This window comes from Ranitomeya variabilis, chromosome 2 (genome assembly GCF_051348905.1).
Source record: "Ranitomeya variabilis isolate aRanVar5 chromosome 2, aRanVar5.hap1, whole genome shotgun sequence".
NCBI lineage: Eukaryota > Metazoa > Chordata > Amphibia > Anura > Dendrobatidae > Ranitomeya > Ranitomeya variabilis.
This window is the reverse complement of record NC_135233.1, coordinates 673,705,770-673,719,584: the sequence shown is the minus strand read 5'-3', so window position 1 is coordinate 673,719,584 and position 13,815 is coordinate 673,705,770. Positions and strand designations below refer to the sequence as shown.

Genomic DNA, 13,815 nt, shown 5'->3' with positions numbered 1-13,815 from the left:
TAATGGCCAGACTGAGCGTACTAATCAGACCTTGGAGACTTACTTGAGGTGTTTTGTGTCCGCTGATCAGGACGATTGGCTTGATTTTTTGCCATTGGCAGAGTTTGCCCTTAACAATCGGGCCAGTTCTGCCACTTTGGTTTCTCCATTTTTTTGTAATTCAGGGTTTCACCCTCGCTTTTCGTCCGGTCAATTGGAGTCTTCGGATTGTCCTGGAGTAGATGCTGTGGTTGATAGAATGCATCAGATTTGGGGACAGGTTGTGGACAATCTGAAGTTGTCCCAGGAGAAGACTCAACAGTTCACTAATCGTCATCGGCGTGTCGGTCCTCGTCTTTGTGTTGGGGACCTGGTTTGGTTGTCTTCTCGATTTGTTCCTATGAAGGTCTCGTCTCCTAAGTTTAAGCCTCGGTTTATCGGCCCTTATAGGATTCTGGAGGTTCTCAATCCTGTGTCCTTTCGTTTGGACCTCCCAGCATCTTTTACTATTCATAATGTTTTTCATCGGTCATTGTTGCGGAGGTATGAGGTGCCGGTTGTTCCGTCTGCTGATCCTCCTGCTCCTGTGCTGGTTGAGGGTGAGTTGGAGTATGTGGTGGAAAAGATCTTGGACTCCCGTGTTTCCAGATGGAAACTTCAGTATCTGGTTAAGTGGAAAGGCTATGGTCAGGAGGATAATTCTTGGGTGACAGCATCTGATGTTCATGCTCCTGATTTGGTTCGTGCATTTCATAGTGCTCATCCAGATCGCCCTGGTGGTTCTGGTGAGGGTTCGGTGCCCCCTCCTTAAGGGGGGGGTACTGTTGTGAATTCTGTTTGTGGGCTCCCCCGGTGGTGTTTTATGGTAGTGCCACTTATTTGCCTTCTTCTATCCTTGATCACCTGTTGACACCCATTAGGGGAGTTTCCTATTTAAGGCTGCTTGGCTGCTGGTCCGATGCCGGCCAACAATGTATCAGTAGCATTCTGTTGCATTCTCCTGCCTCAAGATCCTGTTCAGCTAAGTTGAATTTTGTTTCTAGTTAATGCTATTTTTGTCCAGCTATTTGCAATGTGACTCTCTGTAGCTGGAAGCTCTCGTGGACTGAAATTGCCACTCCAGTGGCATGAGTTGTCACTGGAGTTTTAAAGTAATTTCAGGATGGTGTTTTTGAGTAGTGTTTTGAAGTTGACCGTGAAGTGACTCTTTCCTGTACTTCTGCTATCTAGTAAGCGGACCTCACTGTGCTAAATCTGCTGTTCATCCTACGTATGTCTTTTCCTCTTGACTCACCGTCAATATCTGTGGGGGGCTGCTATCTCCTTTTGGGGTTCATCTCTGGAGGTAAGGCAGGCCTGTATATTCCTCTGATAGGGGTAGTTAGATCTCCGGCTGGCGCGTGGTGTCTAGGGCATCGTAGGAAACACTCCCCGGCTACTTCCAGTGTCGTGTCAGGTTCAGGTCACGGTCACTTTAGTTCCCATCACCCGAGAGCTAGTCCGTTGTTATTTTGATTTCCCTGCCATTGGGAAAATCATAACAGTGTACAGTACAATGTTAACCTATGGAAAACAAAAACCGCTGTGCACATGCTGCGGAAAAAAACGCGCGGAAACGCTGCGGTTTTTTTTCCGCAGCATGTCAATTCTTTGTGTGGAATCCGCAGAGGTTTGACACCTGCTCCATATTAAAAAACCGCAGGTGTAAAACCGCAGCAGAATCCGCACAAAAACCGCGGTAAATCCGCTGTAAAACAGCGATAAATCCGCAGGAAAAGCGCAGTGTTTTTGCCCTGCGGATTTATCAAAATCAGTGCAGAAAAATCCGCACACCAGGACGCAGCGTGTGCACATACCCTTAGGGTTATAGCTTTATCACTAACATTGTTAGGAAAGGCCAGATGATACAAATTTCCCAGCCTTTTAAAAACCCAGCCTTCTGTAAACTTGTGCCAAAAAACAGCAGCCATCTGTTCTTTTGAGCAGTTGTCTATCTCTCTGGAAATGAAAATTTTGAAGGCCCACAAAGCAGGAGAAGGCTATAAGAAGATAGCAAAACGTTTTCAAGTTGCTCTTTCCTCAGTTTGAAATGTAATTAAGAAATGGCATGGAATAGTAATCAGAAGAAAACCTCTTTTTCGTCCTCACCATAAAATTCAGTATCAGAAGTATGCAAAATGACATCTGAACAAGCCTGATGCATTTTATACTGTATGGAGCATTATATGAGGCCCATTATACTGTATAAAGCATTTTGAAGGTCCCAGTATGCTGTATGGAACAATATATGGGATTCATTAAACTGTGGGGTGCAGTATATGGGGCCATTATTCTGTATGGAGCACTATCTAAGGCCCATTATATTGTATGGAGTAATATATGCTGGGCTTTATACTGTATGGAGTCATATATGGGGCACATTATACTGTATGGAGCAATATATGGGGCTATTATATACTGTATGGAGCAATACATGGTTCCATTATATTATGTAGAGCAATATATGGAGCCATTATATACCAGTTGTGTGAAAAAGTGTTTCCCCTTCCTGATTTCCTATTCTTTTGCATATTTGTCACACTGAAATGTTTCAGATCATGAAGCTAATTTAAATATTAGACAAAGATAACACAAGTAATCACAAAATGCTGTTTTTAAATAAAGATCTTTATTATTAAGGTAAAAATAAATCCAAGCCTAAAGGGCCCTGTATGAAAAAGTGATTGCCCCCTTCAACCTTAAAACATAAGTTATCTGTGGTTTATCACATCTTTGGGAAGCTAAGTTAAAATTCCTTAGCCACACCTAGGCCTAATCACTACTACACCTGTTCTCAATCAGGAAATCACTTAAGTAGGACCTGCGTGACAATGTGAAGTAGACCAAAAGATCCTCAAAAGCTAAACATCATGTCGCGATCCAAAGAAATTCTGGAACAAATGAGAAACAAAGTAATTGAGATTTATCAGTCTGTAAAAGGTTATAAAGCCATTTCTAAAGCTTTGGGATTCCAGCAAATTACAGTGAGAGCCATTATCAATCTACCACTCTACCTGTGCCCTCTGTTCTGCTAATAACCTGAGGTTAGCATCTTCAATTATCAGAACCTCCCACTCCCATCTCCAAGACTTTTCATGTGCTGCACCAATTCTTTGGAATGCGCTACCCAGGTTAATACGATTAATCCCCAATCCACACAGTTTTAAGCATGGTCTAAAAACGCATTTGTTCAGACTGGCCTACCGTCTCAATGCTTTAACTTAACTATCCCTGTGTTGCCATTCAAAATTTTTACCATAACCAGGTTCCTTGCATCATGTTCTCACATGCTTTATGCATTTAATAGCCCTCTGTGTCTGTACTGTTACATACTTAGGCTGATAACCGGTTCATGCAGCTTTACATGAACAACCTATTCTTGTACTATGCCTGGTCTGAACAACTAAAGCAATTGTTACCATCCACCTTTTGTGTCTCCCCTTTTCCTCATAGATTGTAAGCATGCGAGCAGGGCCCTCATTCCTCTTGGTATCTGTTTTGATCTATGTGCTTATTGTTATACTGTAATGTTTATTGAATGTACAAGTACCCTCTAAAATGTAAAGTGATGCGGAATATATCGGTGCTATAGAAATAAGATTATTATTATTATCCACAAATGGTGAAAACATGGAACAGTTGTAAATGTTCCCAGGAGTGGCCGGCCAACCAAAATTACCCCAAGAGTGCAGTGATGACTCATGCAAGAGGTCACAAAAGACCCCACATCAACATCCAAAGAACAACAGGCCTCATTTCCATCAGTTAAGGTCAGTGTTTATGACTCCACCATAAGAAAGAGACTAGGCAAAAATGGTCTGCATGGCAGACTTCCAAGACTAAAACTACTGATGAGCAATAAGAACATAATAGCTCTTCTCAGTTTTGCCAGAAAACATCTTAATCTTCTCCAAGACTTTTGGGAGAATACTCTGGGGACTGATGCGAAAAACGTTGAAGGTTTTGGAAGGTGTATGTCCCATTACATCTGGTGTAGAAATAACACAGCATTTCAGAAAATAAACATCATGCTAACAGTAAAATATGGTTGTTGGTGGTAGTGTGATAGTCTGGAGCTCTTTTGCTGCTTCAGGACCTGGAAGACTCTCTGTGGTAAATACTGTAGGACCTTGAATTCTGCTGTCTACCATAAAATCTTGAAAGACAATGTCTGGCCATCTGTTTGTGACCTCAAGCTGAAGCGCACTTGGGTTCAGTAGCAGGAAAATGATCCAAAACACACCGCAAGTCCACCTCTGAATGGCTTAAGAAAAACAAAATTAAGACTTTGGAGTGGACTAGTCTAAGTCCTGACCTTAATTCGATTCAGATGCTGTGCCATGACCTTAAGTAGGCGTTTCATGTTTGGAAACCCTCCAATGTGACTGAATATCAACAATTCTGCAAAGATGTGTGGCCCAAAAATTCCTCCAGAGCGTTGTAAAAGGCTCATTGCCAGTTATTGCATTTACATAGCGTTATTAATTCCACAGCGCTTTACAGACATCATTGCTGTCCCCATTGGGACTCACAATCTAGATTCCTTATAAGTATGCCTTTAGAATGTGGGAGGAAACCAGAGTACCTGGATGAAACCCACGCAAACACAGGAAGAACATAAAAACTCCTTGCAGATGTTGTCATTGGTGGGATTTGAACCCAGGACCCCACCACTGAGCCACCGTGATGCCCCATATGGAGGCATTATACTGTTTGAAGCTCTGTGTGGGGCATTATTCTGTATGGAGCACTATGTGGGGCCCATTATACTGTATGGAGTAATATATGGGGCCCATTATACTGTATGGAGCAATATATGGGACCATTATAATGTATGGAGCAATAAAAATATGAGGCCATTATACTGTATGGAGCAATATAGGGTGTCACTATATACTGTATGGAGTAATATATGGGGCTAATATATATGGTATGAGGCAATATATGGGGCCCATTATATACTGTATGGAGCATTATATAGGGATGATTATACTGGGTTTTTTTTAACAAACTTTGGATTTTTTTCACCACTTAAATAAGAAAGAACCTAGACATGTTTGGTATCTACAACCTTGTAATGACCTGGAGACTCATAATGGCAGGTCACTTTTAGCATTTGGTGAACGTGGTAAAAATAACCCATGGAATTGCACATTTTTGCAATTTCACCGCACTTGCAATTTTTTTCCAGTTTTCCAGTACATTATATGATAAAACAAATGGTGTTGCTCAAAAGTACAACTCGTCCCACAAAAAACAAGCCTTCATACGGCCATATTGATGCAAAACTGAAAAAGTTATGACTCTGGAAAGAAGGTGAGCGAAAAACAGAAACTCAAAAACAGAAAATGTCCCAGGGTGAAGGTATTAAACTTGATTTCCCGCCAACTAGTCTGATTGCTTACGTTGTCAGGGTCCCTCCTCTATCTACTGTTGATGAGATCTCACATTGCTCAGTACAATGAAACTCCCTAGTTGTAAACTGGACCATAAAATGCTCATGTTGTTATCAGGATTATACAGCCATTCTCGCATAGTTTACAGTAAGTGCAGCTGCCTTATCAATTCAAAGAGAGCTATTTAGCACTATATGTAGCACTTGTATTGGGAAATCCGGTGACTGATCTGCTTTAACAACTTAGGACCAAGTAAAATGTTAACTAGCTCTAATAAACTTTGTGACTCATAACAATACATCATTTTCATGAGAAAACATATTGGGAACATGCTTTCTTACTTTTCTTCAATAGAGTTGCTAAACAAGGGTTCTGGATCATTTACGTATAAATTACTTAAATTATCATTTTGATTTACATATGGGTGTCCGTGTCCTGGTTTGTGACAAAATTCTCCACTTGTAATGAAGTCATAATAATAGCCTTTATCTTTAGAAAAATGTGTATGACATGGTAACTGTTCTGCCATTGTGTATCTTGCTTGAAGGGTAAAAAAAACATTCTGATTTTTTACTGGAATTTGTTTTGTGCCATAAGTCGAGTTTCTTAGTTCCACCGTTTTGTTAAGGAGGCAATTGGGATCGATGTCTTTCAGTTTACAGTTAGCATAGTCTTTTCCCCAAGTTTCAGTGGAGACATAGCGCTTGTTTTGGAGATCTTCATTGACATCTTCATCCGATGGAGGAATATATTTAGAGAGCTCCATGCCTTCAAATATCGAAGGGACCATGAAGGTAGCATCAGATTTGTTGTCACTTGGTTTTGATTTTTCTGTATTTAAAATCTGTTTTAAAGAAGCAAAAAGAGTTAGAGTTAAATAGAGTTAACCGGTTATAATAGAAGTGAGGGCATAGCTGGAGCCAGGGGATGCCAAGATATCAATTGAACTCTACCTTAGTGGCCGAGTGGACCCAGAAGTCTGCCTGTCACATAATAGGACGCTACTACTACTATGGATTTTACAGCCGAAGAGCTTCAATTTATGACTCTGAAGGAAACATTTTTTGATCAGTTCATGACCGGGCCTGTTTCTGGCCAAGCACATATTCAATTTTTTATTTTTACATTCGCCTTTAACAGGTGTAAAATTTTTAATCATTTAGATATGCAAATAATTTTTGCTTCTTTTTTTAAAAAATACATGAGGTGTAATTGTTATGTAATTTATATCTTTTTATTGCTGATATTGCACAAAAATACAAAGAAAATTAGAAAATATGTGTCTATTTTTAACTTTTTTAAAACATTTTTTCTTACCATAATGGATCATTTAAAATTGCTTTTCATTTTCAATAGAAATTGTTTTGTATATATTGGACATATTTTTTTTACAAGGTGTGGATAGAAACAGCCAAAAAGAACTATCCTAAAAGAATACTTTATTGATAATGTCTAAAATTCTCATAAACAATTAAATATACTTAAATGTATGCTACCAACATCAAACCTCTGGGTTCGGGTAGGCTAGAAAAAATAGAGGGAATAGTAACAAAGGTATACCTGTCACAGTCCCTGTTAGGTGGCCCTATAATGGCTTGCACCTAACAGGGACTACCTTTGTTACTATTCCCTCTATTTTTCTAGCCTACCGTGAAGCATGGAGAAGGAGGTGTGATGGTGTGGGGGTGCTTGGCTGGTGACACTTTTGGGGAGTTATTCAAAATTGAAGGCATATTGAACCAGCATGGCTACCACAGCATCTTGCAGTGGCATGCTATTCCATCCGGTTTGCATTTAGTTGGCCATCATTTATTTTTCAACAGGACAATGACCCCAAACACACCTCCAGGCTGTGTAAGGACCATTTGACCAAGAAGGAGAGTAATGGGGTGCTACGCCAGATGACCTGGCCTCCACAGTCACCAGACCTGAACCTAAACAGAGTGATTTATTTTAAGTGTTTATTTCTGTTAATTTTGATGATTATGGCTTCCACCAATGAAAACCCTAAATACATTATCTCAGTAAATTAGAATAATTGACACAAAGCACATCCAAAGGCTTCCTAAGCATTTAAAAAGGTCCAATAGTCTGTTTCAGTAGGCTCCACAATCATGGGGAAGACTGCTGACTTGACAGATGTCCAGGAGGCAGTCATTGACACACTCCACAAGGAGGGTAGGCCACAAAAGTCACATTGCTTAAGAAGCTGGCTGTTCAGAGTGCTGTATCCAAGCATATTAATGGAATGTTGAGTGGAAGAAAAAAGTGTGGTAGAAAAAGGTGCACAAGCAAGTGGGATAACCGCTGCCTTGAAAAGATTGTTAAGAAAAGGCCATTTAAAAATTTGGGTGAGATTCACAAGGAGTGGACTGCTGCTTGAGTCATTGCTTCAAGAGCCACCACACACAGATGTATCAAGGACATGGGCTACAAGTGTCGATTTCCTTGTGTTAAGCCACTCATGACCAATAGGTAACGCCAGAAGCATCTTACCTGGGCCTAGGAGAAAAAGAACTGGACTGTTGCTCAGTGGTCCAAGGTGTTGTTTTCAGATTAAAGCAAATTTTGCATTTCATTTGGAAATCAAGGTCCCAGAGTCTGGAGGAAGAGTGGAGAGGCAGACAATCCAAGCTGCTTGAGGTCTAGTGTGAGGTTTCCACAATCAGTGATGGTTTGGGGAGTCATGTCATCTACTGGTCTAGGTCCACTGTGTTTTATCAAGACCAAAGTCAGGGCAGCAGTACATCAGGAAATTTTAGAGAACGTCATGCTTCCCAATGCCAACAAGCTTTTTGGAGATGGAAATTTCATTCTCCTGCAGTTCTTGACACCTCTCCACACTGCCAAAAGTGCCAATACCTGATTTTAAAACAACAGTATCACTGTGCTTGATTGGCCAGCAAACTCGCCTGACCTTAACCCCATAGAGAATCTATGGGGTATTGTCAAGAGGAAGATGAGAGACACCAGACTCAACAATGCAGACGAGCTGAAGGCTGCTATCAAAGCAACCTGGGCGTCCATATCACCTCAGCAGTGCCACAGACTGATTGCCACAATGCCACGCCGCATTGATGCAGTAATTGATGCAAAAGGAGCCCCGACCAAGTATTGAGTGCATTTACTGAACATACATTACAGTAGGCCAACATTTCGGATTTTAAAATAATTTTTCAAGCTGGTGTTATAAAGTATTCTAATTTACTGAGTTAATAACTTTTGGGTTTCCATTGGCTGTAAGCCATAATCATCAACATTAACAGAAATAAACACTTGAAATAGATCACTCTGTTTGTAATGACTATATAATATGAGATTCACTTTTTGTATTGAAGAACTGAAATAAATTAACTTTTTGATGATACTCTAATTTTGTGAGAAGCACCTGTATATCATGACAAGTCACTAAGAAACCTAAGAGCACCAATCGTGGTCTCATCTCAGAGACAATATGTGCGATACTTTCCAAAGATACACAGTAGTGGTCCAATATATCTGTTCACCATTTGAACATATAGTGCCACTGCAGTTATTTTGGTTTTAATCACATTATTTTAAAATTTACCAATAAAGGTTATATTTTATCCCACATTCTAGTCCTCCAATTCCCCTTCCTTATAGCAACTATGAATTATTTTGGTGTTGTACACCTATGTGGAAAAACTCTTTAGGCATTAGATTGGTTTACTGCATACTCTGTGGGTATTGGAATAACACAAAAAAAAAAAAACAGAAAAAAGGCAAATTGGATAGGTGCCAACAATTTTGTCTGGGCCACTTTGGGGGTTTTGTGTGAAATTATGTCCAACCTGCCTTTTTTTCTCTGTTTTCTTGTGCTGTTCCAATACACACAAAATGTCACTATATACTGCCCAGTGTCAGAAAGCTGAGTTTGCGTTCTATATCATGGGTGTTCCAGCAGGACAATGACCCCCAAACATTCTTCAAGAAGTACAAAGAAATGGATGGAAACAAAGTGCTGGAGTGTAATAGTACATCGATGTCGGACTCCCTCCTGTTTGGTGTGGGCTCCGGCGCTGAGCCTGCACCTTTCAGGGCACAAAACAGCTGAATTGTACAGCTGAGATGAGCCCACAACAGCCACAGTTTGAGTCGCGATCCACCAGTGGCTGCTAAATAGTTAAATGCCACTGTTAGTCTCTGACAGTGGCATTTAACTTGCGCTTCCGGCAAGCACGCCAGAAATCCCGCCCATCAATGACTGCGTCACGTGATCACAGGTCACCGATTGGTTGGCATGATAACCAGAGGTCTCCTGCAGACCTCTATGATTGTCATAGCCATATTGTTATGAGCGCCACCCGGTGGTTGGCACTCATAGCAAGTGAGCATTTCTGCTACATACAGGCCATCTGATCATCACCTGTATGTAGCAGAGCCGATCAGACAACTGCAGCTTCTAGTCTCCCATGGAGACTATTGAAGCATGCAAAAAGTTAAAAAAAGTTTTAAAAAATATTTATAAAATATAAAAGCTCAAATCACCCCCCTTTCGCCCAATTCAAAATAAAACAATAAAAAAAATCAAATATACACATATTTGGTATCGCCGCATTCAGAATCGCCTGATCTATATATAAAGAGTTAACACGATCGTAAAATGGCATAATGAGAAAGAGCAAAAATGCCAGAAGTACGTTTTTTTTGGTCACCATAACATTGCATTAAAATGCAATGACGATGATAAAAAGATCGTATCTGCACCAAAATGGTATCATTAAAAATATCAGCGCGCAAAAAACAAGCCCTCACCGAAACAGAGATCACAAAAAATGGAGACACTACGGGTATCGGAAAATGGTGCAATTTAAAAAAATAAATAAATTTGGACTTTTTTTTCACCACTTAAATAAAAAAGAACCTAGACATGTTTGGTGTCTATGAACTCATAATGACCTGGAGAATCATAAAGGCAGGTCAGTTTTAGCATTTAGTGGACATGGTAAAAAAAAAACAATTGTGGGATTGCAATTTTTTTGCAATTTCAGCGTACTTGGAACTTTTTTTTACCATTTTCTAGTACATGATACGGTAAAACAAAAGTTTTGGAAAAAAAATACAGGATTTTAGGAGGTTCAAGATTTCTGTGTGAATGGGTAATAGTTATTTAGAAAGTTATGCTTGAAATACTCTACTATTTCCTTCGCACGTTCATTTTACAGTAAAATCCACATTACATGCATACTTAAAATTCAGTATGACTGATATGCCACTGAATGCATGAAGCATTCTCCAGGAAACGGTTGGCAAATAAGGTTGTGCGTATGAAAGTCGGAGGTGTATTGGCATTTGCTACAAATATGTGCATATTTTCAATTGTTGTCTGTGTGGGCTTCTACATGAAACTCACCTTAAATATTATGGAAAACTAATGCCATGAGGGTAGTGAAATTACTTTTTTTTTCTTTTGTATGACAACCAATCACTACAATTGAATATCATCTTATTTATTCCTTCTTATCTTCTTAATATTTTACTTCCCTTCTTTTTTTTAGTGGTGGGGCCTGGTGGACACACCATTGGTGCAACCTGTGCAGCTGTATAGGGGCCAAATAGGCATAAGGGCCCAATGTGACCTAGCATCTTATTTCTATCTATTAGATTTTCTGTAAATGCCCTGCCTTGGGTTGAGACTTTAGGGGATGCTCTATAATGACATATTAAATAACATGGGACATAAATATTGTCTTTGTACTGAGGTGTTCAGGTTTCTTTGCCCAACTCTGTTTAGGATTTATGAGCTATGGTAATAAGTTTTTAAACCTGTAAACAAGTACTCAAGTAGTATTTGTTCACAAGTAGCTTATAGTTTCTTCAGGGGCATAACTATCGATGTCACAGGGGTCACAGCTGAGACGGGGCCCGGAGTGCTTAGGGGCCCGCCCAGTCCAGCAAAGAAGCAGCCGGGGTCCACATCATTCCCGGTCCTGTGCACAGTGGGAGATCTCCGTAGCCTACCCGTACACCCAATCATGGGCTGACATACCGCCAATGCAGTGGGGCCCCGAGCAGGAGGGGGCCCAGGAAAAATTCATGGCGACGGTGCATAATTGATCACAGAGCTGGCGGCAGCATCATCGCTAAAAGGAGAGGCCGGCCCGCTTTGCTGCACACTACACACGGTTATGCTGAGGGGCCCTGTCCTCACCTGTTAGTTCTGATGCTGCTGTCCGGTCTCATCTATGTAGAGACGCTGATGGGAGGATGGAGCATCATTCTGAACCTCGCAGCCTGTGATTCCCTCTGCTGCTGACACCTGCCTTTGCCGTACCACTGATCTGATGGTATGAGAAGAGGGGGGAGGTGCTGGGAGGGAGGTCGCTGAAGCAGGACATTAACCATGTCCTGATCACTATAAGGGGGGTCTCCTGAGTGCCCCCTCATACAGCTTTATTAAGTTATAGACATTGCCTCATTGCCTGTCAGCCAATTACAGACTATTCTTTATAAGCACATCTGTGATTGGTTGGATCTGTGATTGGGTGATGATGATATTCCAGTGTCTTCTGTATCCTGGAGTCACAGCTTGGAGCGGGAAGCCTCAGCAGAAGAGACTGTGGACCAGACTGACAGGATGGTAAGACACAGGAGCAGACATACCATTGGCGCAGCTGATACATCTGCATCAGGGCCCGAAGGTGGAGGGGGGCCCATGCAAATCATTCAGCTGCTGCGATGAAAACTAAATCTCCGAGCAGTCATAAATACTCAGATGTCAACCGAGCATGCTCGGGAAAACCTGAGCAACGAGTACACTCGCTCATCACTAGTATGGAGCATTATATGGGGTACATTATTCTGTATGGAGCAATATATGGGGCCCATAATACTGTATAGAGCAATACATGGGGCCCATTATTCTGTATGGAGAATTATATGGGGTCCATTATTCTGTATGTAGTAATATATGTGGCCCATAATACTGTATGGAGCATTATATGGGGTCAATTATTCTGTATGGAGCAATGTATAGGGCCCATTATACTGTATGGAGCAATATATGGGGCCCATTATTCTGTATGGAGCAATATATGGTGCCCATTATACTGTATTGAGCATGATATGGGGTCCACTATTCTGTATGGAGCAACATATTGGACCCATTATACTGTATGGAGCAATATATGGGGCCCATTATTCCCCATGCAATATTATATGGGTACCATTATACTGTATGGAGCAATATATGAGACCCATTATACTGTATTGAGCAATATATGGGGTCCATTATTCTGTATTGAGCAATATATGGGGTCCATTATTCTGTATGGAACATTATATGGGGTCCATTATTTTGTATGGAGCAATATATGGGACCCATAATAGTGTATGGATCAACTTATGGGGCTCATTATTCTGTATGGAGCAATATATGCGGACAATAATACTCTATTTAACAATATATGGGGACCATTATTCTGTATGATGCATTATATGGGGTCTATTATTCTGTATAGGGTAATATATGGGGTCCATTATATTGTGTGGCGTAATATATGGGGCTCATTATTCTGTAAGCCGTTATATATGGGGCTCATTATTCTGTATGGAGCGCTATGTGGTGCCCATAATACTGTGTGGAGGACTATGTGGTGCCCATAATACTGTGTGGAGGACTATGTGGTGCACAAAATACTGTATGGAGGACCATACTATTCGGTTTCTGAGCTATTGTAGAACTTACAATAGATGTCACTCATTTTTGGCAATGTACTATACCTATATTTCTCTGCCGTATCGGTCCATCGTGAATCGTGGTATGTGTTAAAGGGGCCCACTGAGACTCTCGTGTCCGCAGCCCACGAAAACCTGGAGCCGGCCCTGTATCACTGTCTATACATGTGTATATACAGTATGTTTATACATGTGTGTGCATGTGTTTATGCATGTGTGTGTATGAGTGTGTGCGTCTGTGTTTATGATTGTATGTGTATGCGTATATGTATGTGTGTATATATGTGTATGTGTATATGAGTGTGTGTGCATGTACAGTAACAGTACAGACCAAAAGTTTGGACACATCTTCTCATTTAAAGATTTTTCTGTATTTTCATGACTATGAAAATTGTACATTCACACTGAAGGCATCAAAACTATGAATTAACACATGTGGAATTATATAGTGTGAAACAACTGAAATTATGTCTTATATTCTAGGTTCTTCAAAGTAGCCCCCTTTTGCTTTGATGACTGCTTTGCACACTCTTGGCATTCTCTTGATGAGCTTTAAGAGGTAGTCACCGGAAATTGTCTTCCAAGAATCTTGAAGGAGTTCCCAGAGATGCTTAGCATCATGGGTGTAACTACTGCGGTTGCCACTGCGACCAGGCCCGGTGGGTCAGGGGCCCGGCAGGTTAGAGGCACGCCAACACCAGCA

General features: G+C 40.8%; 1 protein-coding gene across 1 annotated transcript in view; it reads right to left on the bottom strand.

The window, feature by feature from the left end:
* Positions 1 to 5,257: 5,257 nt before the first annotated feature.
* Positions 5,258 to 13,815, bottom strand: part of LOC143807585 (uncharacterized) — a 138,670-nt gene continuing 130,112 nt past the window's right edge. The window contains exon 7 of the mRNA XM_077289281.1: positions 5,258 to 6,258. Coding sequence (XP_077145396.1) covers positions 5,752 to 6,258 — 507 coding nt within the window. The 3' untranslated portion in view covers positions 5,258 to 5,751. The remainder of the gene's footprint in view (positions 6,259 to 13,815) is intronic.